Here is a 27,052-nt window from a genome sequence, read left to right on the forward strand (position 1 = left end):
CTGTTAGCTTAAATGAGGTAAAAAATTAACAGGATGACTTTCCAAGTTAGAAACAATGGTCTGTGTCAGTGGTGTCCAACCTGAGGCCTTCAGGGCACTAAATTGTGGCTTTCAAGGGTAATTGTGTAAAGAAGAAATATTGTATTTGATTATGAATTGAAAATATATTTACTGAGCCATGCTCTGCAATTTTTAAACTGAACTATTTGAATCAGCCATGTTGCTATGGGGAGGCAATATGGAGCATCCTTCCCCAACTGCCTCATTATTTCTTCTGCAGCCCCATGAGCAGTTTCTGGCATGAACCAGGAGTTTTTCTGAGCAGCTACTTGCTGTTCTTTCCCTGCTGCAGCTGCTCAGCAGCATCCCCAGTGGCAGTCTGTTGTATTGCAGGGGAGAGAAAAGACTGACTAGTTTCTCCACTGCCTGCTTCCTTGCCAGGCTGTGGGAGACCATGGTTAGAGGCTTAGTTGTCTCTGCCTGAGCCTTGGAAAATAGTTAAAGTATTGATTGTGATTCCTTGAAAGAGGTTGGACATCAACTATATCCCTTGCTAGTGTTGACCTTGACGTGCTAACATGTGAAAACTATAAACTGCCTTGTGTTCATCGCATGTTACCTCATGTTATTTACCACACATTAGCTTATGTGGTAAGAAAATGGTTTGATACTTCTGAATACAATTTATGGTAAGTTCATCTTTTTTCTTAAAAGGGTACAGTCATGTTTAAAACCTCTTTTATACTGTCATTTTAGAAGCTGAAAATAAAATCTTTCTCTAGCAATTCTGACCTTTTCCATTTAGAAAACTGCTTTTGCTTGTTTTTTTGGTGTTGAAATTGATAGCTTTTTTTAATCTTGTTCTTTGATAGTGCAGCAAAACTATTGATGATGTGACTATAGCTCTGGAATAGTATTTAACTGCTATAGAATTAGCAGTGTCTGCAGAGATAGCAGAATCTGAAACATTTTTTATTGGCTCATTAGTAATAATGGCTATTTGGGTTTTTCTAAATGTCTTGAAGAAGGTGTATTTTATATTTTTATATATATAATATATATTTAGAATCTCAAGGGCACTTCACACCATATTATGACAAGCTTAAGAAACTGTAGGATAAATATTGGGCCTAAACAATGGAATGTTGACTTTTAGTGCATGCTTTTTATTAACTGATCATCGTTGTAGCCTAACCATTAGTATAGTCTTGTTCCCATTTGGTATGGTTGGCTATGAAAAGGATCTCAGTATGACTGTCTTTTGTGTCTGCTACTCCAGTTTAAGAAAAATGACATGAGTACAGCGGGAAGATCCCACTTGAAATAGACTATTAAAGAATATGTGCTATAGTTGAGATTTTACTGGATTATCTGGCAGTCGTTAAAGAGCTAATATTTTTAATTTATTGGGACCTATTTCTAATGAGTTTCTTTGTCAACATCTGAGCTGTGCTTCCTACTTACATGACTGTTAGAAGTGCACATTTTTGAAACATGTCAGAGAATTGGTATGGGGAAGGTAAGTCATGCAGCAGAACTGCAGTAGCATAGGTAGAGGGGGAGCGGGGCAGCGGCCGCTCTCCCACTGAGCACAAGTGGCCCCTTTTAAATTTCTTGGCGCCTTTTTAATTTTTACTCACACGGCGGTGCTCCGGTCTTCGGCAGCAGGCCCTTCACTAGCTCCGGGTGTCTTCGGTGGCACTGAAGGACCCGTCGCCGCCGAGGTTCCGCCAAAGACCCGGAGTGCCGCCCCGTCAGTAAAAGCGCTGCCGGGTGAGTAAAAGCGCCGCAGCGGGTGGTGCCTTTTTTTGAGATCGCTCCCCCTGTTCCCTCCCCTTGGCTATGCCACAGAGCAGACGTATTTGATGAGCTAGAACCTAAAGATTGAGGATTCTATTGTGAGCAAATATTTTACATTTTGAAGAGGAGGAAAGATTTTTGTGTAAATGTTAATTGTAGTTCAAATTCAAGAAAATCTTTATCTCCCTTTGCAAGGACTTTAGTTGGTTAGCCCATTTACTCACTCTCTGGTGAGGTTACTTACTAGTGTGTGACTTGTATTTCATTTGTATGTTCTCTCTCTAGATCTGTGAAGATTTTTTTTAAGAACATAAGACGTTCTGGGGAATGAATAAAAGTTATCTGACCATCAAAGTTCACTTTCTTTTATATTCTAACTTCACAGGATGCCATTTTTAAAAATTATTATTTTAGTGATGATCAAAGGGGATTTAGATATTTTTAGGTAGCATTACAAAATTTAATATATTATAATAGCTTTTACTCAAATAATATCCCTTTGTGTAATATTATACAGTTTATATGCAAACATTTAGTTAATGATAGTAAACAATACCTTGTTGGGCTTGTTTAATTCTAGCTGGGCTAGAACTTAAAAGTGTTAACTTATTGTGTAATGTGGAACTTTGGTTCCTTTGGAATTATTAAGACAGAAAAATGTTAATCTGTTTTCCTTCTGTTGCTGTATATATGCTAAGAAATGTTAATTTCTCTTAAATGCTTTATTATGGTGATGGTTGGCACTGCCATTCATTAAAGATGAAATATACAAATCAAGGGGGTTTATACTATGGATTATTTATTGAGAATTGTAAGAAATCAACAGATACTTGTCTAAAAGTTGTAAAGACATGCATTCTTTTCCAAGTCTTGAAAATTTTTTTCCCCTGTATTAGGCAAGTACTGAATGAGTTGTATCAACTTGACAGCAACAACAGTTGAACATCAATTGTGTAGGAATGTGCTGTCTTGCTTTTTGGATTTCTTTGAAGTGTTTTGTGTGTGAATTTAACTTTAAAAATGCAGTAAGGGCTTACATTTACATAATTGTGTGTATGTTCACAAATGTGTTTGTTTTACCTTTAAAAATAAACTTGTCTAAGTGCAAAATCTTGAATTCAGAAGTATGTCATTACAGTTCATTTCACTTCTGGTTTATTTGAACTGTGCTCATCATTACGATCTTCAAGGGTCTGGGTCTTTTAATATAATATGCACATTGCCGAAGTCTTGATTTTATGGTACTGCTAACTCTCACTATGATCTAAATTTCCTTTAAACTATATTTTGACTCTAAAAAACCTGACTGTAAAAATGGTGTTGTGACATCATATGTTTGTCTTTCAGTAATGTCTATATCAGCTTTACTTAGTTTACAGGAAAGATACTGCTTCAGTATGAGTTGAGGGTGCCCAGAACATCACTGCATCACACGTCAACATTCAGTACCATGCTTACTAGAAAAATTACTCTGACTTCAGTGAAATTTTTGCCTGTATATAATGAGTGTGGGATCAGTGCCTGCACAGTAAAGGAGCTATTCAGCACTTCAGATGTTCTGGCTGGCCACAAAACAGCTTTTAAAATGATTGTACCTGATTTTTGACTAAGTGGCAGATATTAGCAGAAATTTGACATAGAGTGGAAGGAAAGGAACTGGTTAGGGGCAGGTTTGTGCTGGCGTCGATGTACCTTAGGCTGAGTTACTGCGGAGTCTACACCACGGGGGGTCGACAGGAGAAACTCTTCCATTGATTTGTCGGGGGTAGAGTATAGGGGTCAACTGGAGAGCAATCTGCTATTGATTTGATGGATCGTCACTAGACCCGCTAAATCGATTGCCGGTGGATCGAGATCCACTAAATCGATTGCCGGTGGATCGATCTCAGAGCTTTGATCCCGGCTGCAGTGTAGATGTAGCCTGAGCCACAGAAGAGTTAAATAACTTGCCCAAGGCCACACAATGCCTCATTGACAGAACAAGGATTAAAATTCTGGAGTGCCTGGCTTCAGGTCCTGTGCTCAGTGCATTACAATTAGATCATGCTTTGTCTCATTATAAACTCCCAACTGCATTGCTAATGGGCCTTAGCTTTGTTGTGGGGCGAGGAGGATGGCAGAGTGGGAGCAGAAAGGGGTTTCTGGCACATTCAGTGCTTGGTTTTTCTGCTGAGACTAAATGGAGGTTACTGTTGACAGTGGTGGTGAAGTTTTTGTGTTATGGATGCATTTATGTGGAATTGGACTGAGACCACTGATTCACTTTGCATTGGCCACAGAGAGACCTAAGGCATTGTACTGGGGCTCAAAAGATAGGTGTGTGATTTCCAGCTCTTCCTGAGACTTCCTGTGTCACCTCTGGAAAATCACTTTAGATCAAATTTTTAGTAGTAGCAACTGTGTTTAGATAACTTCATTTATAGGTTCACAGACCTTGCTCTCATTTTCAGAAGGCTGAGCACTTACAACTGATTTAAAGGCTAGAGGTATTCTGCACCTCTGAAAATGAGGTCAGGATGTCCACGTTGAGGACCCTACAAAGGGAGTCACCTGACAGTCAGTGGCCACTTTTTAAAACTTAGCTGTCAATCTGTGTTAGAGCTGGGCAAAATGTTTTGGATAAATTATACCCCCCTCCCGCCCCCAAAAAAGTAGTTTCAGGTTGACAAACTATTCTCAAAATTGTCAAATAATTTTGACTAAATTTTATTTTTAATGTTTTGACCTGTAAAAAAAACCTCTTGACATCTAGTTTCAAAGTGTAATCTTGTTTTAAAATTTAATTTTTTTAAAGAACCAAAAAAAGTAAATATCTTGTTCTGACTTTAGCCCAGGGGCTAGGAAAGTTTTGAAGTCTTGCCACTCCTATTTCAGACTCCTCCAAAAATTTACATAATTCCAAGACTCATTCCTCTAATCATAAATTATTGGCCGCCTTTCCTATTATTAGCCCATCTTCCCCAAGTAATTCATAATTGCAAGACCAACCCCTTTTCCATTTGATCAGCTGAACCATTCCCTCCTTCAATCAGTTCACTTTGGTGCTTGGCCTCGCTTCCCTAGCCCTCAATTCTTAGACCCCTTCCCTCCTACAGCTGAGCAGCCGCCTGCTCGGGGCTGCCTGCTATGCAAATCCCCGGCCCGATGGTTACCCCGCACCCCAACTCGTCTCTCTACGGCTGCTGCCCTCTACCCAAGGGCGCGCTCCGCCTTCCAGGTCCTCCTGCACCGCCGCTATAACGAGAGGCAAAGCAGGAGCAGAGCCGGTTTGTGCCACGACATGGGGCGGGGGGAGACACTTCAGCCTGGGCAACAACCGCGTCCAGTGGGGGAGGCCAGTGACTGTGTTGCACGGGGAAGAAGGCGGCACTAAGGCCAGGGGCGGGGCCCAGCAAAGGGTCAGGTTGGCTCTGCGGTGGGCGGCAGGAAGAGGCGGTGGCCGCGGCGCGGGCCGGGCTGACGGGGGAGGGGGCTCTGGTGCAAGGACACGTTTCGAGCCCGACCCTCAATGGCCGGCCAGCTGCCATTTCCCTGGCCCGAGGGCCGGCGGGGGGCTCCACCAGCACAGCGCCGCCGGGGCGGGCTGTAACGCTCTGTGCCCACTCGCCGCTTTCACCTCCCCGCAGCCCGCGGAGAGAGCTAAGCGCTGCGGCGGCCGGGCCGGCCCGCCCGCCTCCGCCCCACTCCGCCGCCTGACTCCGCCCCACGTCCCCTGCAGTCCCGCGGCGGCCCGTCAGGGGGCGCTGCTCCCGGCGTTCGGCGCCCTGCGCTCAGCCCTCACGTCCCCCCTCCCTCACTGCAGCCGCCGCCGCCGCCGAGGAAGCGCCCCGTGCCGCCGCCCCCCGGGGACTCCGGCCATGGCCACGAAGAAGGCGGGCTCGCGGCTGGAGACGGAGATCGAGCGGTGCCGCTCCGAGTGCCAATGGGAGCGGATCCCCGAGCTCGTCAAGCAGCTGTCGGCCAAGCTCATCGCTAACGGTGCGGAGCCGCGCTGGGGCCGAGTGGGGTCGGCATGGGAAGGACTGAACGCGGGCGGGAGGGGAGGACGGGAAGCTGGTGGGCACCAGCGCGGCCTCTCCTGGGGGTGTGGCGCCGGGGGCCGGCAGGTGCAGCGGGGAGGGGAACCGCTCACGGGGCGGAGCGGGCAGAGGGAATGAATGAGCGAAGGGGGTGGGGGTGCTTCGCTCGCGCGCTGCCGTGGGGTGGGGGGTCCCGCGCGCGCGCTTGTTGCCCTGGGTAGGGCGGGGGTCCTGCACGCGTTGACGCTGTTGTTTTCACGGGGTGTTTGAGCCTTGGTTCCTGAGGAGAGATTGTTGTGCGTATGTTTATAGTGCTAGAGCGATGTAGATGTACAAGGAGCAGCGGCCAGCGGCTGCAAGGTTGCGTGTCTTCTACAGTCTTAAAAAGAACAGGAGTACTTGTGGCACCTTAGAGACTAACAAGTGTGACTATAGAGTCATGGAACACTGGTGTTGGAAGGGACCTCAGGAGGTCATCTAGTCCAACCCCCTGCTCAAAGCAGGACCAACACCAACTAAATCATCCCGGCCAGGGTTTTGTCAAGCCTGACCTTAAAAATCTCTAAGGATGGAGGTTCCATCATCTTCCTAGGTAACCCATTCCAGTGCTTCACCACCCTCCTAGTGAAATAGTTTTTCCTAATATCCAACCTAGACCTCCCCTACTGCAACTTGAGACCATTGCTTCTTGTTTTGTCATATGCCACCACTGAGAACAGCCGAGCTCCATCCTCTTTGGAACCCCCTTCAGGTAGTTGAAGGCTACTATCCGATCCCCCCTCACTCTTATCCCTTGGGTAACAGGTGAGTTGTGGTCTCAGAGGAAGAAATGAAGTCTGTAGCTGTAATGAGATTAGACTGGTGGGTAGAGGACTCATTTTATGTTTATGTAACTGACTTTTACAGGGAGAGCAGATATTGCTCTGTGTATAAATTAGGCGAATACACTTTGTAGTGGGAGCACACACCCTTTGCCCAAAGTGGTGTTCGTTTGTGTTTGAAATCTGACAGGCTATCTTACATTTTGAATTGTTGGTGAGACCCATTATTTTGAATCATTAATGTTGTATTTTAAGCTGGTGTTACATCTTGTGGGATATGCAGGTTGATAATGTACATGACATTAAACCACTTCAGTTTATAATTCATGCAATACTTGGACAAATTTGGGTTATTGGTAGAAATACAGTATTTTTAATTAACTTTAAAAAAATCAGCACTGAGAAATATAAAATTACACATAAGACATTTTTGCATAGTATCTTGTACAAACTATCACTGTAATAAATATGTTGGAGTTAAATGGTTACAAAATACAATTTAAAAATTAGAGATGAGCATTTAAATGATGAAGGGAGAAATAATGTATCATCTGGTTTGAAAATAGCCCATGAGGTATCAAGACCAAGGAAAGCTGTTTCAATTTTCAAGAGATGTAGAGAGCAGGTTCCTGCACCAACAAAGATAAGATGCCTGTGTTTTGAAACAGGTGTGCGTGTAGTGAATTTGGAGGGGATAGACAAAAATATGGTCTGTATGGTAGACAAGCTGTTTTGTGGAGGACTTGAAGTACGGTGATGTGGAACTTGGGGTGGCTATTGAGAAGGTAGTTAAAATAGCAAAGGTGAGCAGTGATAAAGGCATGGTTATGAGGATTTCAGTTGCTCACATAGAGGAAAAAAAACAACAACCTCTTTTCCATCCTCTGTGGGTGAATGCTCCAAAACAATCACTCCATATCTGACCTCTTAGTCCTCATCCTTTAAGGACGGCTGCACAAAACCTTCAAAAAGATGAGCCCTGGGAACTTAAATTCATAACTCTGCTGGACACTAAAAAGGATAGACTTCACAGACACTCTGGTTTTATTGTCCATTAGGACAACTTGTAACACACCCAGCTACCTACTGACCCTCCATTGTCATGACTGCAGAAGTGCTAATTGTCCACGGTATTTTAAGTCCTACAACATGTGTGAACCCCTTATGTTTAACAGTCTGTCCCACACCACCTTGTATTTAGTTTGAATGCTCTTATTTCCCTCTTCAGACTTGAAAAAGAGCTCTGTAAAGCTCATAAACTTGTCCCTTCCACCAATAGAAGTTGGTCCAGTCAAATATATTATCTCACCCACCTTGTGTGTTTCATATCCTGGGACCATCGTGGCTACAACAACACTGCAAACAACAATTGTCACAGGCAGTGTTGCAGAAGTGATGATAGGCAGCTTTGCACACCACAGGAAATATGGGAAGAGGGAGAAATTTCATGGTCAAGGATGACAGGAATACGCATGGTGAAAGCAGTAAGTCTGATTCAAAAGGAGAGAGAGAAGAAAGATGGAGTTGGATGTTGATTCTTGCTTCTCTTGTTCAAGAGAAGCAATTCATTTTGAAGACATTTAGGTGAATGAACCTGATACTAAGCCATAAATTAACTAGTTAAAAGATAAACACAGGTGGAAAGGGGAGGAGTCATTAAAGGTGTTAGGTAAGTGGTTCTCAAACTTTTGTACTGGTGACGACTATCACACAGCAAGCCTCTGAGTGCGACCCACCCTTATAAATTAAAAACACTTTTTAATATATTTAACACCATTATAAATACTGGATGCAAAGTGGGGCTTGGGGTGCAGGCTGACAGCTCACAACCCCCAGTTTGAGAAACCCCCGTGTTAGATAATAGTGATGTTCTGTTGAGTAGCTTTACAATAAAAGTAGATGTTAAAGATACAGTAAAAAGAAGGGATGGTAGGGAAAATAAGGCTTACAAGAGAACCTTATGGGACTCCATAGAGAAGGAATCATTATTAGGTATACAGAGAGGAGTTTAATAGGAGCCTTCACAGGAGAGAAGGTAACTCGTATATGCTGCTGGGCTTTGATTGAAGATACAAACACTTTTGGAACCTGGGTTTACTAAACCTAGAATATAGGAGCTTTCTCTTAAGGGAGCCCTCCTGTTTCGTTAATTGCCCAATCTTTAAAAATGTTGTAAATGTATAGTCTATTTGCAGCTGTAACTCTATTTTAATTAAGCTATTGTTTTGGAATTTCTTTTGTTGTTTTAGACAACTTTTATGTGTGAAAAATTGATGTAGATAGTAGTTTGCTACTTTTTGATCTAGATTATATTTATATAAAATCATAGGTGTGTATGATGTTTATGGAGATGATTACAGGAGATTTGTTAGAGGAGAACAAAGAATTAGTTCCCATCTCTATTGGTGTGGTGGAACCGACGGAGATAGAGAAACCTGCAGGGTCAATTACTAGAAGTAGGGCGAAATAGTTAGTTCATGCTAATACAGTGCCTTTAGAAGCAAAGTTGGAGATTAAATATCCGGAGTGAAAAGAGGAAGTTAGCAGTGCAGAAGGTACTAGCAGTCTGCAGATAGGAAAAGGAAGACCCAGGGTGGCATCACAGAAGGTGAAATTAAGTGTCATCCTAGAGGAGGCAACTAGTGATGTAAAGAATAAAAAGAGCAAAGGGGAAGAGGATATCCTCTCCTCTGTTTGTGTGTGCCCCTGGTAGTAAAGAGGAAGTGCCTTTAAAAACTGTAATTGTTCAGGGGCTAAAAAATGTAGTGGCACAAGTGACACAAGTAGCTAGTGCCTGGGATGTAGTAATCTCTAGGTTACAACAGAGAGAGATACAACAACCAAGGAATGCAATTCCTACTCCTCCACCCAATGTTACATTGGCACCATATAAGTCAGAAGACTCAGCCCCTTTGGGTGAACACTTACTGACATTTGGGCAATCATCAACATTGCCTAGGTCCCTAACATTTCGTGGACCCTTTATACCCCCTTGGTATATGCTGGTATCACCTGGTGTACCGGTAAAGCACCCTGTTGCACCAGATCTTAATGGACTGAAAAATGTCCCGCGTCAGTGTGGAAATGCCTTAAGTGTAAGACGTAAAGGTTTTATGGAAAGTTACCCTGCTCATCCAGGACTATTTCCAGAGAAAAGTTCTAATAGCTCTAATAAGAAAAATGTAAATTAGGGTAGAAGAAGTCAAAACATAACAATTATAAATTCAAGCTCAAATAAAAGCCCAGATCCCGATCTGGAAAGAAAATCCTCAGATTCTAATTCTAATTCCCCTGTACCAGTTGTTACAAATATTAAGACCCTAGATCCGGTAGCTAAGCAAGTAGGAATGATGGTGGATTCTTCGGTTGCAATGCATGCACAATGTGTACAAGAAACAGAAAAAGTATTTGGTTTACCAAGAAAAGACTGGGTTAAAATCTTACAACTCACAGTGAATCGAGCATTATAAAGTACTTTGCCACCTGAGTTTAGGGTAGGAAAGAGATCTTTTAAAGACACAGTAGCCCTATTAAAACATAAACAGCATCCGGGGCAAGCTGGAGTGGCCATTCTGTCTAACCTAAAGCAGAAACTTATTAAGTACCCACACCAATTTCACCCGCGGTTAAGTGCAGCGTGGCACAGTCACATAAAAGAGAAAACAAAGGAGCCACCATAGGTTAGTTTGTTGATCAATAACTCTCTTCCCCATTTGCAGAAAAAGGTTAACCCGCATATAAATAATAGGACTTCTTTAAAGGAGGCATTAGCCTTACTGGCCAAGGCATATTCTCAGGGAGGCCCTAAAATAAGTCGGTGTGAAGCCCCTGTTGCAATACTTCATGATCCATGAGCTAATCCCATTGTGAGGATTAAGGGACCCCCAGGGTTAGGCCGCAGTGTTCCTAAATTCCCTAGGTACCAGCGTTGGCAAAACGTGACCCTAACCCACGTAATAAACTGGACCTTCGAATGGGCGTGCCGCTTGACAGGGTTATGTGTTTGGACCCCATGTAGTGGCCCGGGACCGTGTTCCTTTCCTTTCAGATGCCGCCCAAAACAATTCACGCCTGCAGAGATCCAAGTCACCACCTGCCCACAGAAATGAGGACTCAGTTGTAATAATGTTTAAGACACTGCAGCAAATGGTTAAGGCTCAACAACGGAATACCTGGGAACTCCGAGCACACGTGAATGAGCTATTAATGGAAGACCAAGGCCCAGCACCCTCAAACTGTCCGGTGGCCTCCGTTGACCCATTTCCTTCTCTCCGGTGGACAGCCTCTCCTCCTCCAGAGTTGGCTGCCTCTGAAGAGATGGAAGGAAAACCCATAGATTATTTGTCTGCATACTCAACAATTACTCGGCATAACGCTATCCGGCCCCAAGTGTAGTCATAGCCCCTTTAGGCAGGGATGCAAGCGGGAAACCCACAGTATCTGCAGTGATGGGAGGCTCCGCGGGAATTTTATAAATACTGGGGCAGCAATTAGGATTATCCATGTCAAGGATCCTAGATCCTCTTCTCTGTCATCAGGGCGTACAAAAACACTTTCAACTTTTGTAAGCAATCAAGATAGCATCACACTTTCTAACCCCATTAAAGTACAGTTAGGTCTCCTAAGAAAGGTTCATACCTTTGCGTTAATGAACTTAGCAAACCCAGGAAATTGCCTATTAGGAACTAATTTCCTATACAAACAGGAATGTGTTCTTAATTTGGTTAACCAATTGTTGTGTCTTACTGTAGAACAGGCAAAGGATGACTCACCAGGTCATACCTGAGTGTGGCATGGTGTCGCCAGTGAAGAACTCTGAACCGTCCTGAGCGGTATAATTTGAACAAAATAGTAACTAATCATGCGGACCAACCTGAGTTACAGGCTTTACTTCGCAAGTATGCGGATGCCTTTGCTAAACACAAACATAACTGTGGATGTATGGCAGTCACTATTGTTGTGGAAGAAGGAGAGATATCAGCCCAAAACCAATATCCTTACCCAAACTAGCCAAACCCGTACATAGGAAAGACTATCAAGTCTTTACTGACACAGGGAGTACTATGTAAATGTCCTTCCACTGCCAATTCCTCTATTTGACTTGTAAAAAAACCAAATGGTTCTTGGCATCTCACAATTAATTACAGACGCCTGAATCAGGTCACGCCAACTTGTGCCCCTACAGTGGCCAAGATGCCAGATCTAATCAAGTCCTTTAATCCAGAGGCTGTGTGGTTTACTGTCCTTAACATCAGTAACAGCTTTTGGACATTACCATTGGCCCGCATTTCACTGTACCGTTTTGCATTTAATCTCCAGGGGGTCCAATATTCCTGGACACGTTTACCCCAGGGGTATAAAAATTCTCCAGCTTTATTCCATGCGCAAATAAGGCGGGTACTGTCGCAATTTTCTAAACCAACTGTTCTGTTTCAGTGTGTAAATAACACTGGTCTACAATTTTTGAGAAGTCATCTGCTTCAGAGATAAAATGTGGTATTTATTATGTATTTTGATGTGCTGAATTCAAATATGACAAAACAACTGTTTCTAAGATATTTAAGTTTTTACATTTTATGTCTATGTATATTGTGTAGACAGTAGAGTTTTAATCATAAATTGTAAACCTAGGTCTTTTCATGTGTTTATGGTTGCTTTACATGATAATATTTCACCTGTCCTGTTTATGTAACACTTTAAAAATCAGCAAAAGGGTTATATAAATAAAATTTATTATGAAACAAAAGGCAAAAAACTATTCTGTACATAGTTTAGTCCTATTCAGTGTCTACTCAGCGCTTCTTGGCTTGTCCCTTGTATTCATTAAATGGAGCATCTCTTGTCACTGTCCAGCAATAGTCTGCAAGCATTAATGGGCTCCATTTGCCCAGATAGCGTTTCTCCATTGTTGCAATGTCCTGGTGAAATCGCTCGTCGTGCTCGTCGCTCACTGCTCCGCAGTTCAGTGGAAAAAAATCTAGATGAGAGTTCAAAAAATGTATCTTTAGTGACATGTTGCAACCAAGGCTTTTGTATGCCTTGAGGAGGTTTTCCACCAACAACCTGTAGTTGTCTGCCTTGTTGTTTCCGAGTAAATTTATTGCCGCTAACTGGAAGGCTTTCCATGCCGTCTTTTCTTTGCCACGCAGTGCATGGTCAAATGCATCATCTCGAAGAAGTTCACGAATCCGAGGACCATCAAAGACACCTTCCTTTATCTTAGCTTCACTTAACCTTGGAAATTTTCCACAGAGGTACTTGAAAGCTGCTTGTGTTTTGTCAATGGCCTTGACAAAGTTCTTCAGCAGACCCAGCTTGATGTGTAAGGGTGGTAACAAAATCTTCCTTGATTCAACAAGTGGTGGATGCTGAACACTTTTCCTCCCAGGCTCCAATGACTGTCGGAGTGGCCAATCTTTCTTGATGTAATGGGAATCTCTTGCACGACAATCCCATTCGCAGAGAAAACAGCAGAACTTTGTGTATCCAGTCTGCAGACCAAGCAAGAGAGCAACAACCTTCAAAGTGCCACAAAGCACCACTGATGTTGGTCATAGTTTATGCACTTCAAAAGTTGTTTCATGTTGTCATAGGTTTCCTTCATATGGACTGCATGACCAACTGGAATTGATGGCAAAACATTGCCATTATGCAGTAAAACAGCTTTAAGACTCGTCTTTGATGAATCAATAAACAGTCTCCACTCATCTGGATCGTGAACGATGTTGAGGGCTGCCATCACACCATCGATGTTGTTGCAGGCTACAAGATCACCTTCCATGAAGAAGAATGGGACAGGATCCTTTTGATGGTCACGGAACATGGAAACCCTAACATCACCTGCCAGGAGATTCCACTGCTGTAGTCTGGAGCCCAACAGCTCTGCCTTACTCATGGGTCGTTCCAAATCCCTGACAAGGTCATTCAGTTCACCTTCTGTTATGAGATGTGGTTCAGAGGAGGAGGATGGGAGAAAATGTGGGTCCTGTGACCTTGATGGTTCAGGACCAGAAGTTTCATCCTCTTCCTCGTCTGACTCAAGTGAGAATGATTCTGGTGCATCAGGAACCGGCAGTCCTCCTCCGTGGGGTACTGGGCGTATAGCTGATGGAATGTTTGGATAATGCACAGTCCACTTTTTCTTCTTTGACACACCTTTCCCAACTGGAGGCACCATGCAAAGGTAACAATTGCTGGTATGATCTGTTGGCTCTCTCCAAATCATTGGCACTGCAAAAGGCATAGGTTTCCTTTTCCTGTTCAACCACTGGCGAAGATTTGTTGCACAAGTGTTGCAGCATATGTGTGGGGCTCACCTCTTGTCCTGATCTCCAATTTTGTAGCCAAAATAAAGGTGATAGGCTTTCTTAACCATAGTGGTTATACTGCGCTTTTGTGATGCAAAAGTCACTTCACCACAGACATAGCAGAAGTTATCTGCACTGTTCACACAAGTACGAGGCATCTCTGTTCACTTTGGCTAAACAGAAATGTGTCCTTTTGCAAAATCTAACAAATAAGAGAGCACGACACTGTATGACGTAATACCCGCTTCAGATTGCATCATTCGTTGTTTTGCCTAAAAAGCAAGTACTGTCCAAACCCGGTCATAGATTTATTCATAGATCCGGTCAAAGATGTATTTTAGTCATTTCTGGTTTAAATTGAGATCCCTTCCCTTTATAACTCGATTATCCTCCGCCATTCCAAAGTCAAGGGTCGTATATACTGACCCAATAGCATATCTTAAAAACTAGATCCAATCAACAATTTTAAGCATCGTTTTCGTTCTCAGTGACCCAGAATTAGTAATGTTTGACTACATTTATTTGATCTATGAATAAATTTATGACTGGGTTTGGATAGTACTTGCTTTTTAGGCAAAACAATGAATGATGCAATCTGAAGCGGGTATTGCGTCATACATGATATGAATTGCATCATGTTATTCCTAGAAGTCATGGATGATGCAATCATAACGAAGCTTACATCACTCTGCTGAACAAATTGCCCTATATCAGCTCTAGAAATCATACAGTGTCGTGCTCTCTTATTTGTCAGTGTGGAGAGAGCTAACAGATCATACCCGCAATTGTTAGTTCTGCATAGTGCCTCCAGTTGGGAAAGGTGTGTCAAAGAAGGAAAAGTGGACTGTGCATTATCCAAACATTCCATCAGCTATACGCCCAGTACACCACGGAGAAGGACTGCTGGTTCCTGATGCACCAGAATCATTGTCACTTGAGTCAGACGAGGAAGAGAATGAAACTTCTGGTCCTGAACCATCAATGTCACAGGACCCACATTTTCTCCCATCCTCCTCCTCTGAACCACATCTCATAACAGAAGGTGAACTGAATGACCTTGTCAGGGATTTGGAACGACCCATGAGTAAGGCAGAGCTGTTGGGCTCCAGACTACAGCAGTGGAATCTCCTGGCAGGTGATGTTAGGGTTTCCATGTTCTGTGACCATCAAAAGGATCTTGTCCCATTCTTCTTCATGGAAGGTGATCTTGTAGCCTGCAACAACATCGATGGTGTGATGGCAGCCCTCAACATCGTTCACCATCCAGATGAGTGGAGACTGTTCACTGATTCATCAAAGACGAGTCTTAAAGCTGTTTTACTGCATAATGGCAATGTTTTGCCATCAATTCCAGTTGGTCATGCAGTCCATACGAAGGAAACCAATGACAACATGAAACAACTTTTGAGGTGCATAAACTATGACCAACATCAGTGGCAGCTTTGTGGCGCTTTGAAGGTTGTTGCTCTCTTGCTTGGTCTGCAGACTGGATACACAAAGTACTGCTGTTTTCTCTGCGAATGGGATAGTCGTGCAAGAGATTCCCACTACATCAAGAAAGATTGGCCACTCTGACAGTCATTGGAGCCTGGGAGGAAAAGTGTTCAGCATCCACCACTTGTTGAATCAAGGAAGATTTTGTTACCACCCTTACACATCAAGCTGGGTCTGATGAAGAACTTTGTCAAGGCCATTGACAAAACACAAGCAGCTTTCAAGTACCTCCGTGGAAAATTTCCAAGGTTAAGTGAAGCTAAGATAAAGGAAGGTGTCTTTGTTGGTCCTCGGATTCGTGAACTTCTTTGAGATGATGCATTTGACCATGCACTGCGTGGCAAGGAAAAGACGGCATGGAAAGCCTTCCAGTTAGTGGCAATAAATTTTCTTGGCAACAACAAGGCAGACAACTACAGGTTGTTGGTGGAAAACCTCCTCAAGGCATACAAAAGCCTTGGTTGCAACATGTCACTAAAGATACATTTTTTGAACTCTCATCTAGATTTTTTTCCACTGAACTGCGGAGCAGTGAGCGACGAGCACGACGAGCGATTTCACCAGGACATTGCAACAATGGAGAAACGCTATCAGGGCAAATGGAGCCCATCAATGCTTGCAGACTATTGCTGGACAGTGACAAGAGATGCTCCATTTAATGAATACAAGAGACAAGCCAAGAAGCGCTGAGTAGACACTGAATAGGACTAAACTATGTACAGAATAGTTTTTTACCTTTTGTTTCATAATAAATTTTATTTATATAACCCTTTTGCTGATTTTTAAAGTGTTACATAAACAGGACAGGTGAAATATTATCATGTAAAGCAACCATAAACACATGAAAAGACCTAGGTTTACAATTTATGATTAAAACTCTACTATCTACACAATATACATAGACATAAAATGTAAAAACTTAAATATCTTAGAAACAGTTGTTTTGTCATATTTGAATTCAGCACATCAAAATACATAATAAATACCACATTTTATCTCTGAAGCAGATGACTTCTCAAAAATTATAGACCAGTGTAAATTGGCCGCCCATAAAGCCCAATCAGGAAAATTCTAAAAAACAAAACAAAACGAAAAACCCAGAAATATTCTGTTACTACTCCTAGTGCCAAATGCCCTATTGCCACAACTAACATACTGGATTTAAAAAAAAATCAAAAATTGAATAAAAACCATAGTAAAAGTAAACCAAAACAAAAGAAAAAGGGTCGCTAACAGTAAATCCTTTGTACAAAAAATATAAGCAGCATTTTCAGATAGTAAACTAATTTCTCATGTATACAGGAGGTCCTTTCCCTGTATGGGTAGTTCCAGCTCACTTCCGGAGGAAAATAATGTACGTGGTTCATGACACTCCTACAGAAGAACACCAGGTAGTGGACAAAACTGTCCAGCGTCTTGCGTCTGTGGAATGGTGGCCACTTCTTAAAATGAATGTGCAACAATATTGTAATAACTTTCTGGCATGTACCCAAGCCACTCCAACTCCATCCAAAAGAAATGCGCCATTAAAATTTCAGGTGTATGAAGTTCCTTGGATGGCTTTGCAGGTTGACGTTGTAGGTCCCTTATCAAGGACTCAAAGAGATAACCAGTACCTGTTAGTAGTTGTCAGTCTTTTTTCAAAGTTGGTAGAGGCATTTCCTCTTAAAGCCAATACTGCAAAAGCCACATAAGGTTCGGAATCCAATTATTAACTATAATTATAACAATCCAATACCAAATAATGTAACTTGTCCAATGATAAACCCAGAACCTGCTAGTGGTCTCACCACAACGCCCATAATAGGGAAAGTAATTAATCAGGTTCGGTTTATGCATATTCCTGTAGTTTTAAATTTGTCTAATTAGTATCTAGAAAAATTTAGCTATTTGTCAGCATACCAAAGTGGCTTCCTTTTTCTCAGTAGAACTTGTTGTTGATAGGCTGCAATCGTATCCACAAGTGCAAAATATTGTTCTATTGGGGATGAATAATAAAATTCATAAACCACATACCTTGAGAGAAAAAAGCGTAGCTTAAAACTTTTTGAAAGTTTAGGATCCCTAACAGAACTATTTGGTTCAGAAGTGTCAATTTGAAACCAAGCGAATATGTAAAAAATTCACAAACATATAAATTATGTGTTACAAAAGGAAGCCAACCAAGTAGTCAATTCAGTGTTACAGGAAATAAGGGGATTGTCACAGAAAAAGCAATTTACTGTTTATAATATGCATGACACAGCCCAACTATTTAATAAGACCCAATGTAAAATTAATCAGTTAATTGCTTTAAACAATAATTAGCACAGGAATCAAATTTAAACAAAAAAAATATGCTCTGCATATGGGAAATACGTTGTAAATGTAATCACTAATACATTACAATCCTTAAGATTGAAAAAGGTTCCTAACCTAATTAAAAATAAGCAACTATTAAGTTGGTACTGTCACAAATGTTTTCAAAGGCTGAAAAAAACCCAATCCACATGTTTGAATTCATGCCAGTATTTATCAGTGGGTGTTATTAAAAAAAAAGAATGAAATCTGTGACACTTCACCCCAACCGAAACGGTGGTTCTCTTTCTAAAAGTTGTATAATGGCACGATCCTTGTATGTCTCATTCATAGTCTTGTTAAACCCAAACAAGAATGTGTACAGGGAATTGAGAGCTGTCCATTCTATAGGTCACCTAAAAGGCGACATCTATAGGGAACACATTAAGGTACCTCCCTTGGTGGTCTATTACACTCCAACTCAGACCTGAAAAGTACCACAAATGGCCTGTTGCTCTAAAAAAGGGCTTCAGTATATCTGTAGGTGTAATATGTTTAAAACAAACACTGTTTTGTGTGAACTGCAGGAAAAAAAAATTACAAAATTCATCATTGTTATGCTTAGTAAGGCTGACCAAGTGAAAAACTCCAATGAAAAGGGTAACCTATGCTGAAAATAGCCAATTTTGCGTGGTTACCAATCAAAAAAGGCACCAATATGGTCCCCTAAAGTGTCCTTCACAGAGCCAAATTTTTGTTTTACTCCAAAGCAAGCCACTTTAATAGGGAATCAAGCTATTTCCCCTATTCCCACTTTTAAAAACATCACCATTATCCAGTCCGACCCAGCCTATCAGGATTTAACTATCCAAAGTACACCCACCTTTCTTGTCTACATGCCCCCATTAGGGTTACGGTGAAAGTCATTATTGGCTCGTAAAAAACCCCCACCTCATACAAATTACTAACGATCTGGACAAAGCCAAACAAGCTATTACCCAGTTAATAATTAAGGGTAATAAGCCTGCAACAACCCCCGGGGAAAATATGAATGAAGAGTATGGGTTGTTATTCAAGAAATTGCAATTGAAATTTATTTCCTTTTTTTAGGATGCCTGCAGTATAAATCCAACAGGCCCAAGCAGAAACCTAAACGGGCAGCAAATGTTAAGAATAATAAATATGTATACATGGTGCCCACTCCAAAAACGTGCCAGGGTCCAAAATACCATTTTTATAATACCTTTCCTCCACCCTAACCGAGGGAAAATAGCGTTAAAACTGTCCCTACAGACACTTAACCACCTACATCCGTACCTATGTGACGGGGTTCGTTGTTGCAAACCACCCCCTCAAAGGGGGGGGGGGGGGCGTGTAGCCTATAGAATTAACCTGCTTGCTTGCATATATATATATCTTTTCTTATAGTTTTAAGTATTTGGTTTATTTAATAAGTTTATAAATTTATATTAAAGTAAGTTTGGCTGTAATGCAAGCAACCTACACGCCATATTCTGTGTGTTAAGCTAAGGCAAAGTTAGTGTATCTATTTCTGAGACTTTTTACCTAAATAAATAAATAATGGTAGAATGGCATAGTGGGTTTCCAAGTCTGTACCCTCAAATTTAACAGGTACACTGCAAGGGAAGAACCAAAATAACCGGGAAAACAAAAATAATGTGTGTGTATAAGTTAATGTCATTAATATGTATGTACATGTCATCAATATGTACAAACATACTAGCCTATGGAGTAAGTATACCCTAACATATTTGTGGGTAAAAAATAAAGTATGGGCATAGAAGAGAAAATTTCAGGCACCTGTACCCTATAAAAAAAGTAACCCACCTTGCTAGGAGAAGCCTGTACTTGTTTTTCTTAAACTTTCTAAGCTTGGTTTCCCTAAGCTTTTGTTCTTAGTTTTGTTTATTAGGTTTTAAGTTTAAGTTAGTAAACTCTAAGTTAGCTTCAATAGCTTTAGCTCTAGCTTCTTCTAAGCTTTGCACCTCTCACTCAAGAATTAAGGAACCTAAACAGCCAAAGGCGAGGCTGGTTCTCTCTCTCTCACCACCAGGTTATCAAGAGAGGATGTAAGTACATTAATCAAAGCTTTGTAGCATATAATACCATATGTATCTTTTAAATAGCAGTAATACAATTGTAACTTTGTAACTCTAATTATTTTACCAGCAGACTGGTATGCCGCCCTTGACTTGAAGGACGCGTATTTTCACATAGCAATAGCGCAAAACCACAGAAAGTACCTCAGGTTTGTGGCCAATGGTTCCCATTACCAATTTAATGTTCTCCCTTTCGGCCTGTCAGCAGCACCTCGAATCTTCACAAAGTGCATGGCAGTCGTTGCTGCCTTTCTGCAGAAACATCAGATACAGGTGTTCCTATACCTCAACGACTGGCTGATCAAAGGCCGATCCAGGACTCAGGTGGAAGCTCAGGTGGCATTCATCACAGCAACCTTCGAGAATCTGGGCTTCCTACTGAATGAGGCGAAATCGACTCTGTCCCCGGTCCAGAGGATAGAGTTCATAGGGGCGGTTCTGGATTCAACCCAAGCCAGAGCATGCCTCCCGCAGGCGAGATTCCAGGCCCTCAACGCCATGATCCAGGGACTCAGGCAGTTCCCCACCACCACCACGAGAAATTGTCTCAAACTGCTCGACCATATGGCGGCCTGTACGTACGTGGTTCAGCACGCCAGACTCGGGCTCCGACCGCTGCAGGGACAGCTTAGACAGGATCGTGACCCTACCTCGCCCCATCCTTGACTCGCTGCTGGTTGGACGGACGCTCAGCAGGTATGCTCAGGAGTTCCCTTCCCCGTCCCACAGCCATCCCTGATGCTAGTGATGGACACGTCAGATTTGGGGTGAGGAGCTCATCTGGGTGACCACAGGACTCAGGGCCTCTGGTCACAGACCGATCTCCCTCTTCATATCAATGTCAGGGAGCTCAGGGCGGTATGCCTAGTGTGTCAGTCATTCCGCCCGTATCTAGCAGGTCGATGTGTATCGGTCATGATGGACAATATGTCTGCGATGTTCTATATCAACAAACAGGGGGGTGCATGCTCCTCTCTTCTCATTCTCATAGCACCAGCCTGGCCTCACCAGCATTGGTACACGTCTCTCTTGAACATGTCAGTGGGAGCCCCGATTACCCTGCCGCTGTTCCTGGATCTTCTCACGCAGGATCACAGGTGGCTTCAGCACCCGAACCTGCAGTCACTGCATTTCACAGCCTGGAGGCTCCATGGCTGAATCCGTTCGAGCTCTCCTGTTCAGAACAAGTCAGACAGGTTCTCTTGGGCAGTAGGAAACGTCCACTAGGGCCACATACCTGGTCAAGTGGAAGAGATTTTCAATCTGATCAGCTCTGCGCGACTTTCCCCCCGGTGCTAGCCTCAGTGCCCCAGATTTGGGATGATCTTTTCCACCTAAAGCAGGAAGGTCTCTCCTTGTCTTCTATAAGAGTACACCTGGCTGCCATCTCGGCTTTCCGCACAGGGCCGCTCAGTTTTTGCCAACCCCTTGGTCAGTCGCTTCTTGAAGGGTCTTGACAGGTTGTACCTACACGTCTCCCAACCAGTTCCTGCTTGGGACCTTAACTTGGTCCTCTCTAGGCTCATGGGGCATCCCTTTGAGCCTCTAGTAACATGCTCCCTGCTCTACCTCTCCTACAAGGTCGTGTTCCTAGTGGCGATCACTTCAGCCCAGAGGGTGTCTGAACTCAGGGCTCTAACGACTGAAACGCCCTACACCGTGTTTTTTAAGGACAAGGTTCAGCTCAGGCCCCATCCGGCCTTCCTCCCGAAGGTTGTGTCGCAGTTCCACATCAACCAGGACATTTTCCTCCCGGTTTTCTACTCTAAGCCTCATGTGAGTAACAGGGAGCAGAGACTCCACACTCTCGACGTCTGCAGAGCGCTGACCTTTTACATAGAAAGGACCGAACCGTTCAGAAAGTCGATACAGTTTTTTGTCGCAGTAGCGGACAGGATGAAGGGCCAGTCTGTTTTGACTCAGTGCATTTCATCATGGATTGTGGCCTGCGTTACCGAGTGCTACTGGCTCAGGTCCCCACCCAGGAAATCTGTAGGGCGGCGATGCCGTCATTGATACACACTTTTGCCACACACTATGGAATTACTAGGCAGGCCAGAGATGATGCAGCCTTTGGTCGGGCAGTACTCCAGGCAGTGGACAGCTCCAACCCCACCTCCTAATTTTGCTTGGGAGTCACCTGATTAGAATCGACATGAACAAGCGCTCTAAGAAGAAAAACGGTTACCTTCTAGTAACTGTTCTTCTTTGAGATGTGTTGTTCATGTCTATTCCAATACCCACCTTCTTACTCCTCTGTCAGAGTAGTCGGCAAGAAGGAACTGAAGGGGTGGCGGGTCGGCAGGGCTATATTAGGCGCCATGGGGGCATGACTCCAGGGGGCGCCCAGGCCGACCCAACGGATGCTGGTAAGGGAAAAATCTTCCGGCCAACAATGCACTACAATTCATTGTAATTCCGGCCAATGTGCACGTGTGTGCTCACATACCTGATTGGAATGGACATGAACACCACATCTCGAAGAACAACACTTATGAGAAGGTGAGTAACCGTTTTTTCTTGTTGGTTGTTATAACCTTAATACATATTCTTCACAACTCAGAGATAGATGTAGGTTTCATTTTTAGAAGGTACATATTATACATTTTTAAAGTGATTTATTTTGAAAACTTTTCAGATCCATTTTCTGATATACTCTAAAACTAATGATTGTTTGGTTATTTCATTTACCAAAGGAATTGAAGCACATATTTATGAAGTCATTGGGAGGTGAACTATCTCCAGTTCAACTGGTTAATCATTAATGTTTGGTGGATTTTCTTGCCATGCTGTTATTAGGAGGAGAACATAATCAGACAGACATTTACATTGTTTTATTTAACTAAAACAACAACGTTATGTATTCTGGATTTTTTCTTTAACAGCAAACATATAATATTTTAACAAAACAAGCATGTGAATTTTTGAATTTAAACATTCAAGTTTTTTAAAATCAGGTTTGTTTTTGTTAAAATTGTTTTTAAAATAGTTAAATGAAATATTAAAAAATTAAAGCGACTATCAGCCAGGTCAACATGTGAAACTTAAAATATTGGCTTCTGCAGCTAACTCAGTCATTTTCACCTTCATTTTCCTGTTTATTCATAATCTAAAAAAGAAAAACAAGCTTTCCTGGTTTTTCAGGTCCGAAATGATTTCTCAATTTGGAATGAATTAGTCCAAAGGAAGAAAATATTCTTTCTACACTGGCAGAAGAAGCTACTGCTGTTAAGTGAGATTATCACTTCAACAATCTCTGAATCCAAGTGCTTAAGTGACTTCCACCAGTTCACAGGTGTGACTTTCTTTAAAACATCATCAGCAAACATATCTTTCTTGAATGGTTCACTCTTAGGTCTGAAGTTTATTATAGTTGGCATTATGGAGGGATGATTGCTGGATGTCCATGTCATAGCCAACTTCTTTTCTTCAGCAGTTAAGGTTTGACCCTGTATTGAGTATTGAGTACCGAGTATTGAGATTATTTGAAAGAAAATGAGCTGCAGATAGTGCTTGTCCCATTCGTTTTTTTTAATGCTTGTAAATTAACTCTGTCGTCGCATATTCTCTTTTTAAGATCTCACTAAGTTCCTTCCAAATTTCAACAGCATCAGCAATAAAACAGCTGTTTTCCTGCATTTTGTTCCAGGCTACAGAAATAGGCTTCAGGAAACTCAGCATATGTTTAACATTTCTCTTAAGCCCAATGTTGAGAACTTTGGCTGTGACAGTGCCATCTATTTTTTTCATTATTTTGTTCACAAACTGTCATCCAATTAGGTCAGTTCTTGATATAGTGCTCAAAACAGTCCACTATTGAGTTCCATCGCACGTCTTGTCGGAGAGTTAGCTTCGTTCCTCCCACTTTTTTCAGAGCAGTTGCTGCAAAGTGGTTGTTAGGGAAGTATTTTGCAATTTCAACATTAGCCTTTATATCTGGAACACTGAAGTCTTTGGCTAGGAGGTGCATCAAATGAGCACTGCAACCATATGTTGTTAGCTTGGGGACTCTCTTCTAAATAATTTCTTCTCATCTTTGATACAGTTGCAGCATTGTCTGTGACCAAGTTGCGTACTAGACATTTTAATTTTTTTCCCACAGTTTGTTATGGCTTTTACTGCTACTTCTTGTAAGTATTCTGCGGTGTGTGCATTTCTTGATGTATCAGTTGTTTCTGTAAGGAAAACATTCCCCCCTTCTGCTGTCACACAAGCACATACAACAGGATCATTGTGGACATTGCTCCATCCATCGAGACTCAGGTTAACAATTTTACCCTCTAGACCTTTTGCACACTGCTCAGTTTCTCTTTCATACACTTTATCCAGCAATTTGCCTGTGACATCTGTTCTGTTGGGTGGACTGTATCCTGGTCTGAGGGCTGGTCTACACTGTGGGGCGGGGGGATCGATCCAAGATAGGCAACTTCAGCTACGCGAATAGAGTAGCTGAAGTCGAAGTATCTTGGATCGAATTACCTGGGGTCCACACGGCACAGGATCGATGACCGCGGATCCCCCCTCGACTGTGCTACCGTTGCTCGCTCTGGTTGAGTTCCGGAGTCGACGGTGAGCACGTTCGGGGATCGATATATCGTGTCTTGATAAATGAAGACGTACCCTTAATGGCTGAACCATGTTTATGAAGTGTGGGTTCTCAGTCATGTGGAAAGGAGAGATTGTTGCATAAACAAACCAGGCAATTTTTTCATCAATTATCTCTTTGTGTAATCTGCTGGTTCTTATCACAAACTTATTTATGATTGTTCTGGATGATTGAATTTTTTTTTTCTTTTTGCTACAGGTGATATACTGTGGCTATGTGACATATATGATGTGACTGAAACACTATCATTGGCAGATAACTCGGAAACTATAGAAAATGATGGTGATCTTGAAGGTGGATAGTTTTCAGAATCCTGTATGTTGAGGATGGATTCTCCTAAACAAAATAAGTCAATGCAGTTATTTAATTATTAATACCATACTGCTCATTTAGTATTACTCATTGCATTCACTGGCACTCAGTACTACTTTAAAGGTGAAATTGTAAAAGGAAGATCTGCCTATTTCAGCCATTTTTTTTTAATCACAACTGCATGTAAAATGATAGTACCATAGAGTAACAACTATATTTTTTGCTCAAACATGAGAATTTGAGAATAGTCCAGAAGGAAGACAGGCAGTCCTTAAGAAAAGTATGAAATAAAAAAGTTTACCAACCTTAAGATCCTGCATGTTCGGACACGTTCCTTTCATCATCTTCAACGCTGCTTCCTCCTGAGAAGGAACACGTCTCATGATGTTGTTTCATTCGGGCAACCAGGCCTTGCATTTCTTTATTGCACTCTTTGAATTTGCACGCATGCCTGTCTTGCCCACAGGGAGAGGAACTTCATTAAAATATTCCCAAACTGGGTCTCTTTTACAGCCTGCTGCCATTATAGGTTTTCCCTTCTAGTGAGAGAATGGGATGGTAGATCTTAAATCAATGAAGGCTACACTCAGAAAGACCTCAAGACTTCTGGACTATGCTGCTCAAATAATTTCCCTTTTGTTTCTACTGCCTGTCCCTCCCTTCTCACCTTTATCTCCAGATTTCTTCTTGTCCAGATCTATTCCACCCCCAACAATCTTCTATTCATTGAACTTTTTGAAACGTTGCACTTTTAGAGAGTGGTAAGGGATTGACTCTGTGTACACAAATTTGCAGAGGGACAATAGGGTTGAGGTCTGTTATTTCTCACCTCAATATATTATTAATTTGTTTATTTAAAACCATTTTTGCTGTTAACAAGCATGTTATTTCTGGAGACACAAATCCACAGTTTGAGAACTGCAAAACTAAGCATCTCTGATGGTATCTTCTAGACTGAGCACTGAATCCCATTGGATAAATAGAAAGATTAACCTAAATAATCTGTATAGAAGCCCCTGGAAACCCCTAAGATTGGGTCCCTAATCCATGAACTATTGGAACTCATTTACAAAACTTTTCTTAAACATTATACATAAATGCATTGTCTCATACTATAGAATTAGAATTTATAATCCTTATTCCATGATGAGATATCTTTGAGCTGTAATGTATCTGATTTAAATTAAAAAAATCAAGCCCTCCTTGGCTGATATGACTTCGGTATGTGATAAGCCATGGCCTTGTTTGGGGATTCGCTTCCCGAGGATACCAGGAAGGAGTTCTGGGCGATCTTCGATGAGGGCAAGGCTGTGGCCCTGCAAGTAGCCTCGGACGCGGTGGATTCAGCGGCATGCACCATGGCCTTGGTCATCCAGGCACTGTTTGCTGAGCAGACAGACAATACATTTCACAGGTTGAAGGGCTCCTGTATTACATTGAAAACCCAGGGCTCTATGTCCTGGGTCTGGCCCATAAGCGGTTCAAGCCGCAATAGCCAGAGGTCAAGGGAGCTAACCCATGCAGAAGATGGCTCATAAGAAGAGCAGAGGCTACAAACGTTGCCAGAGCCACTAACCTCCGCCCTCTATCCAATCAGGCACCTCCTGCAACAGGCAGGGTTGCAAGCGGGCGTTTTGAGGGTGTGCCCCAGGGCGACCTATCAGACTGGACCTTGGATCCATCCTCCCTGTGTTTCTCAAACCGCCTTTCTTTTTTCCTCCCTGCATAGTCCCCTGGGTCCTCAGCACAGTGGCCCAGGGCTATACCCTCCAGTTTCTTTCTAGCTCTCCCCCCCCCGCCACCCGTTCCTCTTCAGGGATCCTTCTCACAAAAGTCTCCTCGCGCAGGAGGTGAAGGGCCTGCTGCAGCTGGTAGCAGTGGAGGAAGTTCCTTGTGAGTATAGGAACAAGGAATTCTATTCCTGGTACTTTCTAATCCCAAAGGCGGTCTAAGACCCATCCTGGACCTGCGAGACCTCAACAAATACTTAAAGAAGTTGAAGTTGCTCTTGGTTTCCCTGGCCTCCATCATATTCTCCCTGGATCCAGAAGACTGGCATGCCTTCAAGACTCGACTTGAAGGATATGTAGTGTCATATAGCAATCGTCCAAGGACACAGATGCTTCCTGCGCTTCATGGTGGGATTGGACTATTGCCAGTTTGTGGTCCTCCCTTTCGGCCTAGCGACAGCACCTAGGGTGTTTACCAAGTGCATGTTGGTGGTAGCAGCTTACCTCAGGCATCAGGGCATTCAAATATACCTGTATCTCGATGACTGTCTGACAAAGGCCGCTCC

At 42.6% G+C, this 27,052-nt stretch overlaps 1 protein-coding gene across 4 annotated transcripts in view; it reads left to right on the forward strand.

Annotated features, from left to right (window-relative positions):
• The first annotated feature begins 5,579 nt into the window (after window positions 1-5,579).
• TTC7B (tetratricopeptide repeat domain 7B) overlaps window positions 5,580-27,052 on the forward strand; it is a 315,699-nt gene continuing 294,226 nt past the window's right edge. For all 4 annotated transcript variants that reach the window (XM_034768134.1, XM_034768135.1, XM_034768136.1 and 1 more), the window contains exon 1: window positions 5,580-5,778. In XM_034768134.1, the coding sequence (XP_034624025.1) occupies window positions 5,658-5,778 (121 nt within the window). In that variant the 5' untranslated portion in view covers window positions 5,580-5,657. The remainder of the gene's footprint in view (window positions 5,779-27,052) is intronic.

Source organism: Trachemys scripta, chromosome 4, assembly GCF_013100865.1.
Source record: "Trachemys scripta elegans isolate TJP31775 chromosome 4, CAS_Tse_1.0, whole genome shotgun sequence".
Taxonomy (NCBI): Eukaryota; Metazoa; Chordata; order Testudines; family Emydidae; genus Trachemys; species Trachemys scripta.